The following is a 23,634-nucleotide window of genomic DNA, read 5'->3' on the forward strand; positions in this document are numbered from 1 at the left end:
ACTCAATTATGCAGAAGTTACAGTTAAGTCCTATCTATATGGAATGATTTATTTGAACCTCTCTTTTGTTTAAATTTTGATATTGGTGGTGACCTAACCCAGGCAGTATTATGGAGACTCCAAAGTAGCATTCTTGATAATATTGAACCTTCTAATATTGTAAGTTATTAGAAATTTTGAAATTTTGTATAGGTATGTATTATATTACATACTTTTTTAACTAATGTACTATGCTATATTGCTATATTATTTAATTAGTTTGAGCTATAGTTGGCAAACAATACACTTAGAGAGGTAGACCATCACAGTCCTCGGTGCTATGTGCCTTAATATATTCTTCAAATTAAAATTTTAGGTAAAATGTTATCAGCATCCTATCTTGGTATCATCCTAATACAAAAACCAAAGATTTTCATAGTACATAAATCTATAATATTATGGCTATATTATATGCTCTTATATGCAGTAACATTTAGGACTTATGATTATTTATAATAAACAATGATTAAATTATTATTGTTTTACTCTACATATAAACCTACACGGTTCCACCTATGCTTGAACACTCACCCAAATCTACTTATTAAAAACTTAGCTACATTAGCCATCCCTGGAAACCCTTGTCGTCGCCTAAGGCGAAAATGGTTCAGAGACCTAATAGGTAACAATCCTTTATCCAATAAACAAAAAATAAAAATAAAAATAAATAAATAAAATAAGAGTGTCATCAATATTTTTGTATAGCTCAAACTCTTATTGTGGTTCCTGCCGGTACAGATTGTGTATAAATAGTCAAATTAAAAAATTAAAAATTAATTTAAATTTATGCGGGAAATTTTGTTATATTATCATATTATATCTTTATCACTTATCAGGGTCTAGTACATGATAAATATATTTATCTATTCTGTGATATTACGTTCAAATGTCCAATCAGGGTGCAGGACTTGAAAATATTTAGTTTCACGTTCACGTTGTAGTGTTGTACGTGAAAATAATATATAGTATTATAGTTTCATTTAGGAGTAGGACGTGAAAAATTTTAAATATCCACTGCAAATTTTTAACGATCTTTAAAATTTCATTATGGATTCAGAGCAGTTGTTAAAACTTGTGGATATTAAAGGTTCCATTAGCACATGGGACATAAGCAAAGAAAACAATATTGATCATCAAAAAATAATTGGTGTTGTTAATAGCATATTGGCATTGGGAAATATTATTACTGCTGATCCAGTAACAAGTAAGTACTGGGAACTTACCGAAGAAGGAGAATCAGTTGCATTGAATGGTAGTTATGAGGTAAACCTATATAACGCTGTTCCAACTGATGGGATACATCAAAAGGAATTAATGGCAATATCAAATGCAAAAATTGGATTCAGTCAAGCAATGTCAAAGGGTTGGATAGTCATTGATCGAGCAGCAAACAAAGTGATGAAAAAAGTCGATTCTGTCGTTGATAAGGTTAAAGAAAATTTGATAGAACTGAAAGCATCTCATGATCAAATTTCTGAGTCGGAAAAGTTGGATTATAAAAAACGAAAACTTATTCGTGAAGTAGTCATAAAAAGTTTTACATTAGGTACCTAGTTTGTTTTAAATTCATTAGTTTTCATCATGTTAATTAATTGTTCCTATTACTTTTTGCAGGTAAGGGTCCAGAATTTACAACATCTATTGTAAAATTAGAAACTGAACTAACTACAGAAATGATATTATCCGGTTCATGGAAATCAACTCCATTTAAGGCTTACAATTTTGAAGCTTTGGGCCAACCACAATCGGCTGGTTGCTTACATCCATTATTGAAAGTTCGCTCAGACTTTCGTCAAATATTTCTTGAAATGGGTTTTACTGAAATGCCAACTAATAATTTTGTTGAGAGCTCGTTTTGGAATTTCGATGCATTATTCCAACCACAACAACACCCAGCAAGAGACTCGCATGATACTTTTTTTTTGGAGAACCCTCAAACTAGTGAAAACTTTCCTCAAGAATATTTAAACAAGGTAAAAACAGTACATTCTAAGGGTGGCTATGGTTCCCAAGGATATGGCTATGATTGGTCTTTGGACGAAGCTAAGAAAAATGTTTTGAGAACTCATACTACAGCTGTAAGTGCTCGTATGTTGTATGGCTTAGCTAAAGATTTTAAACCGACTAAGTACTTTAGTATCGACAGAGTATTCCGAAATGAGACTTTGGATGCTACTCATTTGGCAGAGTTTCAACAAGTAGAAGGAGTAATAGCTGATTACAATTTAACCCTGGGAGATCTAATTGGAGTTCTTCACACGTTTTTTGAAAGATTGGGAATGACTGAAATAAAATTTAAACCTGCTTACAATCCATACACAGAACCTAGTATGGAAATATTTTGTTATCATCAAGGACTAAAAAAATGGATCGAAATTGGCAACTCTGGAATGTTTCGTCCTGAAATGTTATTACCAATGGGCTTACCAGAAAAAGTAAATGTTATAGCTTGGGGTTTATCATTAGAGAGACCAACTATGATTAAATATGGCATCAATAATATTAGAGATCTAGTCGGACCAAGGGTTAATTTACAAATGGTACAAGATAACCCAATTTGTAGATTAGACAAATAAATTATATTGTTAACTTTTATGATGCTATAATATATATGGTGTAAATTTATTTGTTCTTATAATACTTTTAATTTCACTATTGTAATAAATAATACTTAAAAGTCTACATCATCTCCAAATCTTCCAATACTCTATCAATGTCTTTTCAGCAGCATTTTTCTTTCTTCGTTGAGCATTACAGAAATTTGTTCTTTTAACTTTCTTACCTTGTCAAGTTGTGAAAAAATTTAAATCTCTTTCTAACATCTCAGGTTAGGTACCCGGTAGGTTGAATTAATACTATTTGCATATTATCATGTATGTATAATATAATAATATACTTTACGAGTTTCAAGTACTCATTAATAATATTTTTAAATTACAAGAAAATAACTAAAATTGTTATTCTTGGTTATTTAATATGTAATTTCGTTCAAGTTTGAACTTAGAATAACTATAAAAATAAAACTGTGTTTTTATATTTTTTAGATTGGTTACAGAATAATCTATTACGTGGAACTTTGTTTTAAATGTTCAATCCTTAGCTATAAAAGTTGAACATTTTATAAATTTTTAAATAGAAACTAATTGGTAAATTTTTTATTTGATAAGCTTTGTCAAGATTAGAACTTTAAATGCTCATAAAAAAATTGTGCTTATGTATTTTTAATATATGTTTTTTTAATTATATATCAGGAGCCTAGTATTAAATATTCAAGTTTTTTGACCCAACGAACACAATTTTATCAACATTTATAGAAAAAAACATTTAAATTGAAAATGTCTGACGTCAAAATATTTTAAAAACTGTATCGACTATAGGAAATGGTTAAATAAACATATGGTGTAAATTTCTATTACCTACAGTTCTTCGTTTTTGAATTTCAACAAAATAAGAAAATTTCTCCATGATAAATTGTGTGAATATCCAATGTTGTAAAAATTTAATTTGACTTTCCATAACCTTTTTTTTAATAAAGGTAGATAAAATTATGAGGAATCATGTAATAAATTTTCAAATTGTAGATATAATAGAAAAATTATGAAATTATTATAAATTTTTAACTCAAAACAATTTGCAAATTTTTGTGATTTTTACGAATTTCGTCTAAGTTCTAATTTCAGACGCTTATAAAAAATTATTGTGGGTTTAAACTCAATTTTTTTTTTAATTTTCACAAAGAACAACTTACGAGTAACCTTGTATTACATGTTTAAGTTTTTCACTGAGCAATATAAAAAAAAAAAAATTTGATATGCCTATAAACATGAGTTACACCATAAACCAAAATCGATTTTGTCAAAAACTAGTTTTGCCTAAAAATCTCTGTTTTCCTGAAAACTACTGAGAATTTTCATACTTTTGATCCCTCAATGTTTCCAACTTGATTCACTTTCCTATAAGAAGAAAATAACTTCTCATAATAAATAAGTATTAATAATCAATAGACAGTGGTTAAACCAGTGTTGGGAAGGAACGCGTTCCTTTTATAGGAACGAAGCTCGGAACGCGTTCCATTTAAAATATAGGAACGAGGAACGGGAACGAGTTCCTATTTTGAAGGAACTTGAACGAAAATTTCCGTTCCTCAAATAATGAAAAAATTTTAACACGTTGAGTGCCACAGTATATTTTATGAAGCGCATATAGTGTGTTTCCGCGCCAAAACTGAGCCGCGACGCCGTCGGTCGACTGCGTGTCGTGTTCCAGGTCGTTTCCGGTTCCGCGCGCCAAATTAGATCTTCTCAAACAAAACAAAATGTCAGTATAAAAATATTTTTTCAAATAAATTGAATTAAAAAAAAAAACAGATTGTTGTATCATACTATGTCCTATACTCCTATGGGCTATAAGCCTATAACCTATAGCATGTCTCTATGTGTGGTGTATCGTGTATAGTACACACTATACACTGTATACTATACTACTATAGTAATATACATGTATAATATTATGCAATTATGCAATATGAATGTATATATATAAAGTTTCAAGTCTACGCTATACAACTTTTGAATTATAACAAAAAAAATCTAAGACAAATCATTTTTGTTAAAAATCGGTGCTCCTAGAAAGGAGTGAGTTAACCGATTTCAGTGGTGGTCAATGGTGTTTTTTGCGAAAAATTTTTAAGTCAGAAATAATCGGTTAACTCTCTCGGTTCGATTATTTCTGACTTAAAAATTGTTCGCAAAATACACCATTGACCACCACTCAAATTGCAAAAAAAGGAACATGAAGGAACGGGAACGCGTTCCTTTTTAAAAAGGAACGGGAACGCGTTCTTTTTTCGGGACAGGAAAGAGGAACGGGAACGAGTTCCTTTCTTACAGTAGGAACGAGGAACGGGAACGAGTTCCTTTTTAAAAGGAACTTTCCCAACACTGGGTTAAACTAATATACATTATACTTATATAAATAGCAATTCATGTGTATTGTGTAATAAAAGACTGAACTATAAAGTCTTGCTGGTAGTTGTGGCATTGAGGATAGTAGTTGAGATAACGAAATTCAGACTCACGGCATTCGGCAGTAGTCGGGATAACGGAAAAGTACCCATTATTTAATTAGTTAAAAGGTTATGCTTACTAGTTTCAGTATTATGAACAGTTTAGATTAGAAAATGAGAAATGCAGTGGTTTTGCAATTTTCACTCACTTTAGCTTTAACAAGTGTGAAAAATAGACGCTACCAATATTGTGTTGATCAAAACGGCACCCCTCTAATTCCACAACAAACTATCAATTGACATGTCTGAAAAATAATGCATTCAGGTTTTTCTGCAGCAATATTTTTCCTTTACAATGATAACAAGTTTATTAAAAATAACTAGTATAATATATTTTCATAATTGTTATTTCCTTATTATTTTTTATATTAATTCTGCTTATTTAACATGAACTTTCTTGTAGCTTGATGACCATCAGGTCTATGTAATTGGTAAAGGAGTCGTTCTTGAATTTTTTTAACTGCAGCTACAGTCAAAACGAGGGTTTCATATTTTAGCATGCTGTACACGTTCAAACCTATAATAATTATTTAAGTATGCAGATTTGAGGTAAACAAATTATAAGTTTTATCTATAAATGCTCACCATAAACTGGCATGAGATTCATGTGTTTGATTTGGTTCAATGCTAAGCTGATATTCCTTGGCATTGTATCGGTACTATAAAAATGTACATTAAAATGAATAATTTGTATCTAACTGTCTAAATCTAAATAATAATCATAGTTACTCATCAATAAATAGAACTGAAGGTCCCCATAGTCTTGAATCAACTAAATCATTGATGTATCCAGGATCGTCTGTAGGTAAATCCAAATTTTTGACTACGTGTAAATCGTCCTAAATAAAAATGTCAGGTAATGTCGTATGCAAATTGATTTAACAATATAAAATATACATACCTGAATTAACTTGACAGATAACGTTGATGTGAGACCATACACTCTTTTGTAGAACGGAAGCATATAAAAATGACTTGTATGAGAGCGTGGTCCGTGTATGACAGATCCACCTCTGAATAGTGGAGAACGTCTAGTACCATGTCGTGCACGTCCTTGACCCTTTTGTGGCCATGGTTTTTTACTGCTCATGTTTACTTCGGCTGTAACTTTGGTATTAGCATAACTCTGCAGGAATAAAAAAAAGGTTATTAGACTCTTGTAGTGGAGAATAATTGAGGAAAGAAAAGAGACTTACAACAAATTTATATTTTTTTTGCCACACAACATTTTCGTGTATTATATCAATTCTTGGTCTCGATCCAAACACTTGGGGATGCAAATCTATGATTGTAGAAGGAGTTTCCTTTATAGTATCCAAATTAGACACCCATGCCTGGCGTAATTCTGTGTATCCGCCATATACCATTGGCGGCTCTTCAATTTCATCTAAGAATTTATAATTGTTTAAACACTGATACAATTTAAACATAAATAAATAAATAAGAGATGAACACTATTGCAGACTTACTGAACTCCGAGTTTTCAATTGCCACGGTAGACAACCGACATGCCGCTGTGAATGTCGACGGGAGAGCTCGAATTTGTTTTGCCAAACAATTTAACAACATTTTATATTTTTGATTTTATAAACTGTAACAAATAGAACGTTGTCTTAAATAATATTAAAATTCAAAATAATAAATATACATTAAGCAAATGATTAATTTTTTTATAAGTATTTGTCAGAATACGCCTAATCAGTAAAAAATGACTTATGGATGTTATCACTGTTATCACATGTATTTTTTCCCAAATGTAAATATTGTTATCTTTTCTATAACCATGGTAGATAATCATTAGTACCGCAATTGGTTTTCAAATGGTATGTTCGTTTTCCAAGGGACAATTTAATTTGAAAACATCACTCGGTTAATTATAAACATATTATTATAATGTTCTGATTTACATATAACTTAAAAGTTAAAAGTAAGGCGTACGTGTAACTATGTAAACACTGTATGTTATTCGCCATGGTCTGTGACTCTTGAATAACAGATGTCAGATAAGGCCACCAAACTTTCGATTCGTAATAATTGTAATAATTGAAAAAAAAATAACGAGTGATCTGCCTTTTTGCCACCTATAGAGGTTGAATTAGGGTTAAAACCTTCTCCAAAATATACTCTATCATTAAAAAAACCTCATGACTATCGGACGAGGAGTTTTCCAGATTTCCATTTTCACAAGTAGGTATATTATATTATAATAATAAATAATAATACATACTATTAATAACTATTAAATATAATTATATTTCTATTTGTGACTTTGCTTACTGTGCAGTTTCATTCATTAAAGTTTATTTAATCTTTTTTGAGTTTGAAATACACCCTTAAACCTAGCAAGTTTATTATATTATATCTATTAATACATATAACTTATTTAATATTAATATTTCTTAATTGGTGTGATGTAATGTTTTACTAATATTTCTCAGACAAATAAAAAAAATACTAAATGTACACCAAAAATATTTTGTTTATACAAACATAATAAATTCTATTTATATACAAGTTAGTAACAAGTACCTGCATTCCGCCAGATGGCTAATGAATCATGATCCTTGAATGAGGCAATGAATGCCTTTTACCCTTTGCGCCTGCGGCTAGTAAAACACTTCCCATACTACAAGCTTGTCCTATGCACCAAGTTGAAACATCTAGCTTAATATACATCATAGTGTCATAAATGCCTAGACCAGCTGTAACACTACTACCGGGGTTAAACAAAAATCATAAATTTATAATTCATATTATATTATTGTATACTTATACAAATAAAAAATATTTTACCTGTTAATATACATATTGATTGTGGCTTTTTGATTTTCAAATTGTAAAAACAATAACTAAGCTATTACCAATGAAGTGACATGATCATTGATCTAATTAATGTAAAATATTTGTTCTCATAAACATAAAATAGATTATATAGCTTAAATTTAATGACCTCTCCCATAACGCAAATTATACGTTCTTTAAGAAGTCTAGAAAATATATCATAAGAACGTTCACCACGACCAGTTTGTTCTACTACAATTGGTATAGTCAATCCACGAATACTATTGGAAATCGGTCCATTACTCAGTTGCAAAATTTTGCTCGAGTGCTGAAAATGAATTATTTAAAATTACAATATTCCGAACATTGCTGAAGTAATGAATTCAAAATATAAGATTTAGTTTTAATTTATATTTGTAAAAACAAATAGGTACAAACATTGTAATGGACATCTATATTCAATACACTTTGATCAGGAATGAACAATTTATTTTTCTGTAGTTAAATATTATGTTCACAACAAAATAGTTGTTGTGTACATTGAATGTGAACACTATAAAGTATCAAGTATGTATAATAGTTTACCTGCTAATGACTCATTACTATTGTATTATTATTATGTAAACCCAATCGGTGTAAATGCAAAAATTCTGGTCGACTTTGTAACTCAAAGTGCCATATTAGTTGTGTAAGTTAGTGGCTTAAGCCCCCCCCCCCCCTGAATGTAACAAACCACACTATATAGATGTTAAAATAAATTGTGTATTTTAATATACCTATGTATACTTGGTGCCTCTGCTAGAATAAAGTAGGAGTACTGAGTAGGTTGAAGCGTTTAAAAATGTATTTTTACGCTAATGGATAAGACAAAAATGTTAAGCCCCCCCACGGATGTGACCAAATATCCGCCTATGATTATAATATTAATAAAATAATATAATGCTATCATATAATATGCCTAACATTACTTTTTAGTAATAATTAATTTAAATAAAACTATGAAAATAACTATAATTTAATAATAATCAATAATATTCATCAATCATCTTATTCATTTCAAACCACTTTAAGAGATAAATATTAATTTTTCAGTATAGGAGGTACCATATATTTGATAATAGATTTAAAAACTATTAATAGGCAACTAATATTTGAAGTGTCTATTAATTCAAGTTTTTTTTTATGATTATTTAAGTACTCACAATAAGATGATTTTTAATATATTGAATATTTAACCTATATACTGTGCACAATGCTCAATTTCCTACTTTGCCGAAGGGCGTCATTTAGGGGTGGGGGTGGGGGTGTACATTTGCACCAACATTTTTTTTGAAACGCCTTCTTTGGCTTTACAGCCCTAATAATAAACGTTAATATAATATTTTTATTATTTTCATTTTTATACCCTTTGAACTATAATAATCAATTAATTTGCAAAAAAACAGTATTGAGGTTGGGATGAAAACTATTCTATCTTTTTTTAACTAAGTATCCTATCGTATCTTAAGTTGGACCAAATCACACACATTGAGCATAATCTTATTAAAATCGGTTGAGTAGTTTTAGAATGCATCGCATGCAAACTCGTCGTGCGCGTGATTAAGCATATGCGCAACAAGGGGGGGGGGGCTTGGTAGGCTTAGCCCACCCAGTTTTTGAACGTAATGTAATTTCCGAATCCGATATAAAAACAGTATTTCTAACAAAATACTTTTCTAACTATTTTCGAACACATTATTTTAGATTCTTAGCGAAGCGATGAATGTATTGATTTTACAATGATGTGTGTTTTATTTTATTTTTTTTTGTGTCTGTTATCACCTTTTAGGACAGTAAAAGTGCTTGGGTGTTCTTCAACAGTAACTTTTCTGATAGAAAAGTGAATCTAGTTGGTACTTTGGGGGGGGGGGGGGCAAAAGTAAAAATTTCCCAGTAGTTTTCAAAAGCAACGTGAAAAACAAAAGAAAAATTAAAAAAAAACGGGAATTTTTACGCAAAATCTGTTTTTGAGAAAAACGATTTTGGTTTTTAATGCAACTCTAAAACAAATAACCGTAGGTATATGACATTTTGAGTGAATGTTTATATTAGCATTTTCTATACACCATAACATTTTCCAAATATTTTGACTTATATTGAGCTGGTTACGGACATTTTTAGTTTCCATTTTTTTTAGTTTTTTTTTTTATAAATATCAATACAATTTTATTTGTTGTTTAAAAAAGTTTGATAATTTAATAGAAGGCTCTTAGGTTATTGTTTGAAAGGCAGATGAAAAAAATTAAATATCCTTAGTCACAGTTTTTATTTATAAGCATTTAAAGTTCAAATCTTAATAAAATACGGAAAAATCACGAAAATTAGCAAATTATTTTGAGTTGAGAATTCATAAAAATTTTTTTTTTTAAATCTAAGATTTGAAAATGTAATACAGGATTATCCATAAGTTTGTCTACCTTTATCAAAATAAAAATGTCTACAAGAAAGTCAAATTCAATTTTTATGAGCGTTTGAAATTCATATTTTTACAACATTACTTGATTTCTCATGTAACGATTTTGCTATTTTGTTGTTCAAAAACGAATAACTATAGATGCATGAAAATTTTACTGAATGTTTATATTTTTATTTCTTTACACCATACAATTTTGAAACTATTTTGACTCTTTTTGAGCTGTTTACGGACATTGTCAGTTTTCAATTTTCTTAGTTTTTTTTTCTATATATATCAATAAAATTTTATTTGTTGAGTAAAAAAGCGTGAAAATTTAATGCAAGGCTCCTGATATATTGTTACAATAACAGTTAGTAAATATTAAAAATACATTGACACAATTTTTTTTTATAAGCATTTAAAGTTCAAATTTTGACAAAATTTATAAAATTTAATAATTATTGATCAAAATTTATCAAATTTAATAATTATTTTGTTTTTAAAATTTTATAAAATGTTCAACTTTTATAGCTAAGGATTGAAAATTTAAAACAAGGCTCCACGTAAATAGGTTATATATAAATTACTTTATTCACAATAATATCATCAAATATCATAGGCTGACTGACCGTTTTCGCTCAGAATCGTTTTTCTTATACAATGATATTATATCATTGAACTAAAATTTAACACCATTCATTACAGTGACCAACTTGTAACATACTGTACAGCAGAAGGACATCCATTCGCCCACCTTTTTTGCTTAAAGTTAAGTCTAAATAAAAGTTTTTTTCAGAAAATCGATATAAGCTTTGTATATACATTATACATTTTGTATCGGAATTTGGTAAAGATTTTTTTTCAACCAAGTTTTGATTTGTAAATATTTTTCACATTATGCTTATTTTGAGTACAAACATTAAATTTTTTTTTAAGTTTATAAATTCATAATTTTGAATTTTTTAGTGCAAGAATGTACACTAATTTATGCGTTTTTATAGACCCTGGATCTATTATAGGTACATTGTAAAACGATAATTAAGATAAAATTACACTACGCCATAGGCATAATTAAGGTGTGCTTGGGGGGGGGGGGGGGCTAAGCCATCACATTTTAGTTTAAAATATTAATTATTAGGGTTTGTACTGCTGATACAATTTTAGCCTCCCCAGAAAAATGTCTAATTGCACCCATGAGGCTATGTGATTAAGTGATTTTTATACATATAAGAAGATATACGGACTACCTTATACGTTTTTATCCTGTACAATTTCTATATTTATTGCATAGGATAACTCTAGAATCAAACGATCTAACGATCTCGACTCGTGAAGCCTTTGTATGGAAGAATTTCAAATAGATAATAATGATTTAGAAATAATAATTGTATTTATTACACATGAAAAATGTATAAGTGTTTATATAAAATAAAAATGACTACCTAGATTAATCAGTGACCATGAGCGAGGTATGACTTGGTAAGCATGAGCGTTATCGCTTCTTTAGTGTATCTGTCCGTCTGACGAGCTATTGTCACAGCGACTATCGCTTATATGCGGGGAGTCCCTGTGACCCTGTCTCCGCTACATTTAGCGTTTGACCATATATTATAGGGTCATGATGGCACGTGGCTCCACGTGCTGCATATATGCCGGAAGTCCATTACCATATATATATTATGTTGCACTATCCAATTAATGAAAAATACACAATTTGTATTTCCTGCGTGACCTAATTTATCTATTATTCATTTGAGTGTTACTATATATTATATTGCGCGATGGCGTATTATTATTTTTATTATCGTTCTAAAATATATTATAATACGCGGCCGCGTACTATTATTATCGTAGGTAGACTAATATAAATATTTACAATATAACGGCTCGGCGCTCGCTACAGCTAGTATACTTACATAATATTATTTATAGATTACCAGAGTCGGGAAAATTAAGGCAAACAATTAAACCAAATTAAACCATGTGAACACAAGATCGTTAAGTGCGAAGTTAAACAAAATATAATACATTGAACTCACCAATATTAAGTTAACAATACTTAACTAGGTTTAAAAAAGTGAATTTACTTTTTTAATTAGTACGGGGATATCACAATATCACATAAAGAGTATTTTGTGCATTTATATATTATATATTACCTATATATACATATAATATTATTTTATCAATAAACTTAACAGAAATGTTTAGTATTATTATACTATTAGATTATTATTATTTAAAACTATGTATACAATAATAATTAATAATATTAAACCATTAAAACAAAAAATTTCAAAAATATTTTTAATTTTACTTTGATATTATTTTTAAATCAACTCATAAAAAGGTTAGTTATTTTAACATTCAATCCAACTACTTACTACTTAGTTCAGTTCTTAATATGGTTAAAATATTAACTAACTAGTCAGGTTTTTTAAATACATTTTTTTATCTTTAGTATAGGTAATTATTATAGCCCGACAACATTAGGTATATATAAGCACATAACATAATAATAATCATATAATAGAGCAATTAAATAATAACTATATAGCAAGTAAGAACTAATAATAGGCATTCAGTATATGTATAAATATAACAAGCTTATTAAAAGGAAAATTGCATATTAAAATTTGTTGGATTATAAAGTTAAAAAATTCAACTTTTTAACTAATTGATTGATTGGTTGGTTGGTTTGTATCACCAAAATTCGTAGATGGACCTTTGGGCTCAATCTTTAAAAACAACCTTCCCGGTTCCCAGGTAAAACCATAACCTGCAATTTTACTATAAAATTGTATTTATTTTTGTTTCTTATGGTTAGCTCTTGGCTTATCATCTAATGTTAAGTGGATGCTACACAGACATTTGTTATCTCTATCTTACTGCAAGTGCGTAAAATAGCAAATTTTACATTCAACAAATCACGTTTAGCTCCGTTAGTTTAAAAATTAGAGTGAATTGACCTGTTATAAAATTTAAAGGTAATCTCATAGGCTTTTTATTATATTTTAATTTTAAAGCAAGTTATGAGTATTTTAAAATTGTAGATTGTTTGTACATCTTAAAATACTCATAAGGCATAACTCGCTTTAAAAATAAGATATAACAAAAATCGTATGGGATGCCCTATAGGAAATAATCTTACCTTTACATTTTATGAGTGGCGTGAATCAATTTTAATTTTTAAACAAACGTGATCTGCTGAGCGTAAAATTTTCTATGCTACACACTTGTAAGACGGAGACAACAAAATGTCCGTGCAGCGTCCTCTATGTAGGTGGGCCTAAATTGCCTATACAACGCGCCGTGATAGGTTTATAGATAATATTATGTCTATTTCTATTTTAATGATTTGTAGTAGGTACTAGGGATATTATTAATTGTTGTTTTTCAGTTTCAAAATCATTTGTTTTTCGGTGTATATTCATTGACTATTGAGTATACCTACTAAACAGTGCTCATTTTATTATTTACGCTGCGCAGTGTGCATATAAGCATCTTTTATATAGAAAATGGTTATGGAAGTATACTTCAAGATAAGTTTTTTTTTCAAATTACTATTGAAGTAATTAATTTTACAATAAGTATAACATTAGTTCGATTTATTTAGTTTTTACAGAAAACATTTTTTTTATTGCATTATTAATATTTAGTTAGGTAGTATATAATATAATATACTATAATGTCATTGTTATTAACCTTTGAGACAAAACCGACATACCGTCCTACCGCAGAATGGTGTAAATATAGGTTCGTGGTATACAATTGTTTAAAATGATTCTAAAATATTTAAATATATTTTGAAAACGTCATTGTGTATGTTAAAATCTATAGTATACGTAATAATTTTAATTCCCCAGGAATAATGTTTTTGAATTACAGTGAAATAACTAACATCGTTATTCTTCGATTAAATATCTAATTCTGTACAAATGTTAACTTTAAAATATAATTATTATAACATATATAACTATGAATCCTGATTATTATAAGTTAAACACGCTAATTTTTTTCCTTTTAAAAACCAACAAAATCGTCTTATTGCCAGTAAAATGTCAAATATCAATACATCGCAATTCAAAGGCAGTATCGACTTCAATCGATAAATTGGAAACAATTTTAATTAATTGTAATTCAAGCAGTGGAATATCTAGAGGTGCCGCTTCCCCGCTGTATTTTCTAATCATGAAGTCAACAGCGAAAGTCAATATCGGATTATCATAATAATTCTTTTATTATTTCTTTCAGAAAATTCGTATACAGAGCGTTCAAAATAGTAATAACAATTCTTCAACTAGTAAAACTGACACTAATACACATGAATTATGGACTTTCCAAAAAAAATCAACGTTCCCCGTTACTACAGCGTGTTCCTTACCGAAACAACAAAAAATATTCTCCTCGCCAAATCATTATGCTATATTCAATACACTAACTACTGAGACAGCTGAAACTATGGAACTATGAACCTTCAGAATCCATCACAAATACACAACCTTCACCATCAAAATATCTACATCCACCAATATTTATAAATTCAGTAAATAACTTTGACCTACCTTTTAAGATATTAAAAGAAATACTTCATATAGTGATGAATGATGATCAATATATATCTGTAAAACCGTTTTGAACGGAATCAAGCTATACAGTCACACTATTACAGTGCACCACTAATACGCCAAATGCCTTTAGAATTATTATCAAAGTCTTATAAGACAATAAAGCCGTATGTAATATACATATAAAATGAATAAAGAAAGAGTATTTATAGAGTGAATCGAGAACGGTTCCACTATAGCAAGGTGTTGCATGGGGAAGCGTAGAAGAACCGACTGCAGTGTATAGAAGATCCCGGTTTCATGACCAGAAAAATAAACAATGTACTTAAAAAATATACAAAACAAAAACTACACCACTCTTTTTGGACCTTGACCCTGATCTTAAAATTCGCTATTAAATATCAATTAAATGTGCCATACAACAACACAAACTGAAGACCCTCGTTTCCGGAAAGAATAAGTGCAATGCCTAAGATGTAAAAATTATTGTTACACCAAAAAATATTGCAACCATTCACCCAAATGTGTCAAATTTCGTAACAATAAGTTAATAGAAAACTGCAATAAACCTCTAAAGCCTCTTTCCCGTAACTTTTGTAAGTCACTCGTTTATGCCACAATTTCTAGAACTCTGAAATTGTATTAGCTGGTTTCTATATGTATAGTTGCATTTTTTCTTTTTAATACTGAATACTTAATATTCGCATGACTCATACTTTTGGAAATAGTGGACGACCTGTGACGACCGATGGAGCGATGACGTCATGACTTTCTCACCTTGACTGATCGTATAATATGTACACTTAACGGTTAAAATGTATTGTTTTCAGTAAAACAATTGGAGCGACAGTTCCGGTGAATAAGTAATAACCATTGTAATAACATAATAATAATTATTATTATTTAAAAAAATAATACCTATTTATATTTATTTTTCCACAATAGAAACATTTTTTTTACTTTCTTGCCTATATCAGTATTATGTAGTTTATCCATAAGTTATTTTATGTATATTAATATAGGTAAGATCAAAAATTATATAAGTAGGTACATGTCATAACATGATACAACATAATAATATATTGTATACATTATGACTATTGACCTATATTGACTTTAAAGTTTAAATACAAGACACGCTGAGTTATAACTGTTTTAAGTTGTAAATTAAAATAAAAGACGCCAATTTGATACAGTGCGCAAGTATATCCGTATATGTAACGACAGCTGTTAGCTTTTAAGAAGCATATAGATGGGTACGTTTAAGAATACATTAAAATATAATATTTTCTCTCTAAAAATAAATAGTTTATACTTTATTTTATTGGCAAATGTCTGTTTAATCGTGTTCTTGTATTTTTCAGTTTTAATCTTGGACGAAAAATATGTGCACCAAGTATATACTTGCAGGTTTTTGATAAAAATATTATTGATAAAATATCAAAGATAATATTTTATTCTAAACTTTTACCCATAATTAACACATTTAGGGCATAGGTACACATTATATAATACTTATATGTTTTATCATTGAATGCATTTGATTTCACTCAAAACATTAAATAGTAATGCAAATAATTTCTTTTATTCACATTAAAATAAAATATTAATCAAATATATCTATAAGATATACATAGGTTCGTGGAATATTGGAATTTATTATGCTTATTTTGACAGTTGTAAAAATAAACTAATCGAATTTATAATTTTACTAAATATTCAAATGCATAATATTTAATAGCAACATGAATGTTTAATATATATAAAAAACAATTTAAATAAAACATTTTAATTGTATGTTTTTTTTTTTCAATAATAGAAATGTTATATTGTATTACAATAAAAACAAATATGACTTTATACAGGCCAGTCAAAAATTACAGAAACTGTAGTTAGAAATTATTATTGCTTACAAAAACTATCAAATTACAAAAAAAAAATATATATATATATTAACAAAATTAACATTTTTTGTACCGCTTAAATGGTAATAAATAAGAACAAAAAAAATTAAAATAAATACAATATTTATAGTTAAAAAAAAAAAAATGTATATTCATACACTATAAAATAAAATAACGGTGAATAGTGATTCAATTAAAATTAATAAAGCATTTTTAAAGTAAAAATTAAAAATGTGATTATCTAAGTAGTAACGAAAAATCTGTGCGAACAGTATAACAAAATTTCATCTCAGAGGTATTAGCGACAAAAAAATTCTGTATGTTCGAACTCAATAAAACAATAATTATACAATTAATTTTAAAAATTAAAAAAATAGGTAATTAAAGTCATAAAATAATTTTTATGCAACATTTAAAAACATTATTACGATGTAGTACAAAAAATCAAAACAATGCGACATATAAATACGTGTAACACATCTCACACCGCTTTTCCCGAAATCCGATCAAAATAGGTACAAGCACCAAATTTTAGCGTTAGGAAATGAGTTCGGGGTATTATCGAGTTGAAAAACGAGTCTCTAAGTTTAATATTTATAACGAGATAAAAAATATTATAATGTCTAAAATGACACAGCCATATTTATGTTTTTATAAAACGATTAATAATTAAAAATGTTAACCGCTCACAGCCATTAACGGTTTAGGTATTCACTTTGGTTTTCGGATGAAACGCAACACTAGATAACCTAACAATCTGAACACGATAAGGAAGCCGAACAGTATCGCCGTGTTCAGCCATAATGGGAACGATGCACCTTGCGCGTTTACAATGTCCAACGCCGGTATGAAAGTCGAGTTTTCACACACCGCATACTTGGATTGTTTTGCACACCTGTACGAAAAAAATACATTATTATTATAGAATACGACAAAGGGTAAGTATACATATTATGTAATATAAGATATATAACTATAGGCATAGTGCATGTATTATAATATGTGCATCTAGGTATACAGTGGCGCCAAAGGGTATCAACGCTGGCCTTGTATAATATGATTTTCCTTATCACCCAACCGCCCACCTAAATTGACCCCTCACCCAAAATATAATGACTATATTTAATATAGTCATTATTTTATCATACCTAATTAGATAAAAATTATACATGTATAGGTATATTAAAAATACGAAATGCTGATACCTCGAATACAATCTACTGTTACGTCAAATTTGTATATTTAAAAAAACAATTAACTCTGTATATGTAGGTACCTAATTCAAAAGTACCTATAGTGATCTATTCACCTATTCAAAACTATAGGAGCAGCTAAGCAGCTTTATTGTATAAATAAGATTTGGGCCTACTCAATTTTACCCCTCAATACCCCCCAATTTTTGATTTTTTTTTTAAATTTTATATTATTTGTTTGGGAATTATTATCAGAGAATTTATAGGCGGCAAGATCTTTTATTTTACTTTTTAATATTTTAAGTTTTTTTTTTTTTTTGATTTATGAAGCGAAACAGAATATTTTTCAACATTTTAATCTGAAAACCGTGATTTTGTATTAAATACATTTTTATGAACTTTTTTACTATAACTTTCCGAACATTTTCTGAAGACAAAATAAAAACAATTTAAATTTTTTAGTGGATCGTTAAAGTAAATTTTCCCGTGAGACCCGATTGAGGATTTTGGTGCCATTTTATAGGTGTATAATTCGACCAGAGTATTTTATTAATAGCTACATATAGGACAGATATATATATTAGTAGGTAGTATGGTATATGTTATATGGTAGGCACTTACATGATTGGTTCCCCGTCGCTAAATTCGACGATTTGCATGTTTTGATAGGCGTAATGCACCATACTGAGATACTGCATCCACTGCAACCAGCTAGGAATATTTGTCGCCAAGTAGCCGCCAAAAAGTTGTGTGGCCAGCGTGTACAGGGCGCTGATCGTAATCGAGACTTGCATGTCCATGCAAAACGCTCCCACGAAAAACCCTACGCTCTGTAAACGGAAAAGGTATTTTTGTTATTTTTAGTAATCAGAGGCAAATCGCACCACGTAATATAGTATTCAATTCAATTTACCTGAGCGACGATGGTATTCAACAGTAGAAACATTAATAGGGTGAAGAATGTACTGACACTATGCATGCCGAGCATTGGGTAGGAGATCAGATGATAGACGGCTGGCAAGGTGATTGTCAACGGCAGTTCGCCGACCATTTTGGCCAGATAATACGCGCTCAAGCGATACGCTCCACTCTGGCGTTCTTTATTGATAACTTCTCTTTCGGGAGGGACTGCAATAAACAATAAAATCACAGTTATAATTGATACAGGTATAGCCGTCATAACACTGCTGTAGTCTCGTCGTATATCGAGTGACTATTATAATATATTATGATATTGTGCAGGTACTTACAAGACGACAGTGTACCGAAATGAGCAAAAAGCATCCAGTAAGTAGTGGAAAAGAACATCCACCCCTGGATGTTCTGCAAAGATTGTTCTGTACGCGGCAATTGAAACCACAGCAGACCGGCCAACAAGCCCAGCGCAATGGTTTGCACCCAGTTCAAAGTGCTGAGCATTTGAGGACGCGCTTCTTGGAAGTTCCTCTGACTCAACACCTAAACAACGAAATACCATATAAATCCTGTGTCATGTTATGATTACACTGTATAATGATATGTTATTACTTTAAACTGTGTCCAAAAGCTGGTGGGCCATTGCCAAGTAAAATCTTCGTCAGACGTAGAAGTCGAAGAATGGCTCTGACTGTCGGGCCATAAATTTTTCGCCTCGTCTTCGTGAACTACAATTAAGTCAAAAGTTAAACGATGTCGATCACGTCTTACATTTGTGTATTTACACCACAAAACTAAATTTTCTACACACCTCTGATGGCAGTATAACACTTTTCATTGCTATCTGTGGACGAGTCACTGAACGCTGTACAAATATGACCGTTGGTAGCATTCATGGGCCATTGATAGTTATCTGTACAATGCAAACAGATTATTAGATTAGGACATTGGGTACAGTTATAACAATATTAGCTGTCTAACGTTTATGGGCATATTTAATTACGTTTAGGTATAGTGATCTTTATAATAATTAATAATAATAATAATATAAATTAATTATTTAAATATATGATAATATAACTATTATACCATTGTTATGATTGTGGCGATAGTTATTTAGGTACTTGTCACACGTGCAATTCAAATGCAACAATTCTTGTTGATAATAATCGTCCTGGGCTCGTTGTGCGGCGGCTATTATCTTTTGTTTCATTTCTTCCGTGCCTTTAACTTGTTCCACTATAAATTAATTATACCTCAGTCTTAGTAACATAATCACAACAGATCTTAGGTAATTAAACACTATGTTTGATGAAACTTACGAATGAAGTCGGCCGGATTGTAATGTGGGGCTATCGTCATTCCAATGTTACTAAAGAAATTTACTACTTTATTGATGTCACCAAAGTATGCAGTCTATATTTAAAACAAAACAATAGTTTTATAGTTTGTAATATATATATTATATATATATAATATATTTAGGTAGATACAAAATGTAGTTAAACGCTATTTATTAAATATGAATATTTTTTTATGTTTTTTTTTTAGTGTTTCGTACCTGTCCATTACAGATCAAAAGTAATTTGTCAAACATATGAAATATTTGCGATGACGGTTGGTGAACAGTAACTACAATAGTTTTCCCTTCTTTTTCGGCGTATTTCTTTAGCGACCACATCAATTTGTAAGCCGAATGAGAGTCCAGTCCAGTCGTGGGTTCCTAAACAACATACGGTGAGTGTCAATTATTAATTCAAATCAAGCTGAAGGATTATCGACTACTAGGTCTTATACTCACATCTAGCAGCATTAAAGCGGGATTGGTTAAGAGCTCGCAAGCGATGTTAGCTCGTTTCTTTTCACCCCCAGACAAACCACGCTTCATGTAGTCCCCGATAACTGAAATCAAACAAGTGTACAGTTGAGATTAGTTCAGTGTTAGTTCATATATTATACGGATTTACAAAAAAGGAGCTTTTAATGTGCATATTTTAATCACATAAGCTTAATGAGGTAATTATATTGTAGAATATTATTAACTAAATATAGGGAATTCGTTTTGTTGTTAAATACAATATTTAACACACGTCGTAATCTGTAAGTATGTTTTAGTTAAAAAAAAATGTTTGGTAAATAATAACAAGGAAACTGGCGATTTAGTATTACTGCAGCAGCGCTACATTATAATATTGTCTTTGCCCGCGCAGCAGTGCCTATCTCTGTATAGAAACATAAAAAATATCAAATACCAATACAATATAGGTATATGCATCATGGTACTGTAATTTATTGACGGTGAATTATTCATTTTACAAGAAAACGGTAAACTGAATAATAATACGAATTCGAAGAAAACATCAGCTAAACTCTGTACACCGATAAGTTGCATACATTTTCGAGAACGTCTATATAAAAACAAAATGCGCGGTATAATCAAGTTTACTGTATAGGAACATATTATACTGTCTTGCGATTTGCAAAAATCGTTATTACACCACTAAATATTATATAAAATTTATACAGAAACGTCAAAAACGAAATTAATAGACGCTCGTGATTTCAATATAACATAACGTATATAATTACCGAAACGTCCAAGACGTTCGTATTTTTTGGAAATCATAACGATAATTTGTACACGGAGTCGTGTACACCGCATGATTATAATAATATTAATTATTATATTAAGTGATGTGTACAATGTACATATTATTTATATTTTAAAATAAAGGTATATAGATAATGCACAGCCATCGATTATTGTTTATAGATATATACAATATACATATTATATATATAATATAGTATAACACGAAGGGTAACCTTGGTTAACCTTTAAGATAGATTAGCGTATATAATACTCTCGTACACATATTTGTTATTCGCTTTTTTTGTATTTTTGATGCGGTTTTATTTCTCGATCGGTTATGCAACCACATCACCGCTACAGCGCCCGAACAAAGCACACTCGTTCAACAGTCCCCATGCGTGTGCGTGTGTTCGCGTATACATAATATCATTTCCAACGATTATTCTAATCTAATTTATTGTATCGATCTATTATAATATTATGTTATGTGCGGCGCACCGCTGTTAATCGGACCCGGATGCCTATATAATAATATATATAATGTATACACGGATTTACATACTTGTATCTTGACAGTTGTTCAGATCGAGCACGTCTATGATATGATCAACGTACTGCATTTTCTGACCGCGAGATAATGAGTCGGGAAGTCTCAGCAGTGCAGCGTACTGCGATCGCGATCATGAAAATAAAACGATACATTATATTAATATCAGTCATTACTCAAATCATTAGTAGTTGTTACTGGTATTATAATTTAATACAGCGCAATTACGTAGTTTGTTATAATAATAATAATATTATCGCCGTCATTATTCGTGAATATATAATATTATTAATAATTGTCCAAACTGCGTTTTATGCGTAATACATACCTCGAGCGTTTGTCTCATAGTCAAGTCCGGGAAGAAGATGTCTTGTTGTAATACGTAACAGATGCGCCGCTTGCACCGCTTGTTGAGACGCTCGCGATTCAGGTGTATGCACCCCGAGTCCAACTTGGTCCGGCCCGATAGACAGTTTAGCAAAGTTGTTTTTCCACATCCTTTAAAATATAAAAACGAACATATTGAAATTATTACCACGATCGGTCTATTGTATTATTATTATTTATATACTATTCATATTATATTATTATCTGACCCAATGCTTTTTAATGTACCCATACCTAAAATATATTATTACAATTTATCGTTAAAAACATAATACGTCTTGTAGATATTTATCTTAAAGTAGAAAAAATGTAATTATCAGCTATATGATGATATAATATTATGTAATCATAATTAGAAAAAATACGTGTTATATTCGTGGAGAACTCAACTTAGGTACCTATGTAGCATTGTTAATTTCCTTAATCTGAAATGTTTACCTATGTAAGCGGTGGGATTTAGTAATAAAGTACCAATATAGGCCTAGTCGATAAAGATAAACTTTATAGCTTCTATATTATGATTGGACCTTATTTTAAGAATTTATTCTTATTCCTTAAATAATGGTATACCATCATAAAGGGTGTTGGTGTCCGATGATATCCTCTGACAGACGGGCAGGTAAAATGTTTAAGATCAACTGATGTTTATTGTTTTGATATCATATATAGGATATGTGGATCATAAGAATGTTGAAACTTGGAATTGAAAAGCTTTGAAGTGCGGTATCGGACTCACCTGAAGGTCCCATTACGGCCAACACCTGTCCCGGTTTCACGACTCCACTGATGTTTTTCAGCACGTGTCTCTTGTCGTCTAGCGTCACCGTCAGGTTGCTGAAAGTCAGCTCGATCGGCCGATGTGCGGGCAACGGGTGCATGCATCCCGGGGGTTCTTGCACGTTCACTCCGTTTTCCAACCTGTAACAATATATTAAATAATAATTGTTATTTGTTATAATATAATAACATCAGTGTTCTATGAAATTAAAATTCATGATCTAAACCACATCTTGCATTTAAGAGCATTGCTGCGGCGCACAAAATACGACTCTAAAATTCATATTGAATTTTACGGTTTTTTTCTCTCGACCGACGACGTTATTCGGTTAATTTTGATTATTTGATCAAGAGACAAAAATGTTATTACAATAGGTTCACCGACCCACGTGATGTGTAACGCTGTAGCAGATGTCAACGAACCAGCTATA

General features: G+C 30.1%; 3 protein-coding genes across 6 annotated transcripts in view; 1 reads left to right on the top strand and 2 right to left on the bottom strand.

Moving 5' to 3' along the window:
• The first annotated feature begins 947 nt into the window (after window positions 1-947).
• Window positions 948-3,282, top strand: LOC132946864 (phenylalanine--tRNA ligase alpha subunit). Its single transcript, XM_061016968.1, has 2 exons — window positions 948-1,585; window positions 1,654-3,282. Exons 1-2 carry the CDS (start codon window positions 1,087-1,089, stop codon window positions 2,613-2,615), a joined length of 1,461 nt encoding a protein of 486 aa, XP_060872951.1. The 5' UTR covers window positions 948-1,086; the 3' UTR covers window positions 2,616-3,282.
• Window positions 3,283-5,410: 2,128 nt separating this feature from the next.
• LOC132946865 (large ribosomal subunit protein uL4m) lies at window positions 5,411-6,811 on the bottom strand. Its single transcript, XM_061016969.1, has 6 exons — window positions 6,574-6,811; window positions 6,301-6,491; window positions 6,006-6,230; window positions 5,834-5,943; window positions 5,690-5,763; window positions 5,411-5,621 (listed from the first exon to the last, which is right to left on the bottom strand). Exons 1-6 carry the CDS (start codon window positions 6,671-6,673, stop codon window positions 5,473-5,475), a joined length of 849 nt encoding a protein of 282 aa, XP_060872952.1. The 5' UTR covers window positions 6,674-6,811; the 3' UTR covers window positions 5,411-5,472.
• A 9,914-nt stretch (window positions 6,812-16,725) lies between these two features.
• The window catches only part of LOC132946695 (uncharacterized), a 56,583-nt gene continuing 49,674 nt past the window's right edge, over window positions 16,726-23,634 (bottom strand). For 3 of the 4 annotated variants that reach the window (XM_061016754.1, XM_061016753.1, XM_061016755.1), the window contains exons 2-14: window positions 23,163-23,344; window positions 22,368-22,537; window positions 22,055-22,160; window positions 20,701-20,801; window positions 20,461-20,622; window positions 20,222-20,315; window positions 19,989-20,138; window positions 19,711-19,812; window positions 19,512-19,627; window positions 19,235-19,442; window positions 18,898-19,112; window positions 18,606-18,814; window positions 16,726-17,686 (exon numbers count right to left, since the gene is read on the bottom strand). In XM_061016754.1, coding sequence (XP_060872737.1) covers window positions 17,503-17,686; window positions 18,606-18,814; window positions 18,898-19,112; window positions 19,235-19,442; window positions 19,512-19,627; window positions 19,711-19,812; window positions 19,989-20,138; window positions 20,222-20,315; window positions 20,461-20,622; window positions 20,701-20,801; window positions 22,055-22,160; window positions 22,368-22,537; window positions 23,163-23,344 — 1,999 coding nt within the window. In that variant the 3' untranslated portion in view covers window positions 16,726-17,502. The remainder of the gene's footprint in view (window positions 17,687-18,605; window positions 18,815-18,897; window positions 19,113-19,234; window positions 19,443-19,511; window positions 19,628-19,710; window positions 19,813-19,988; window positions 20,139-20,221; window positions 20,316-20,460; window positions 20,623-20,700; window positions 20,802-22,054; window positions 22,161-22,367; window positions 22,538-23,162; window positions 23,345-23,634) is intronic. The other variant, XM_061016752.1, reaches the window with a different exon arrangement.

This window comes from Metopolophium dirhodum, chromosome 6, assembly GCF_019925205.1.
Source record: "Metopolophium dirhodum isolate CAU chromosome 6, ASM1992520v1, whole genome shotgun sequence".
Classification (NCBI taxonomy): domain Eukaryota; kingdom Metazoa; phylum Arthropoda; class Insecta; order Hemiptera; family Aphididae; genus Metopolophium; species Metopolophium dirhodum.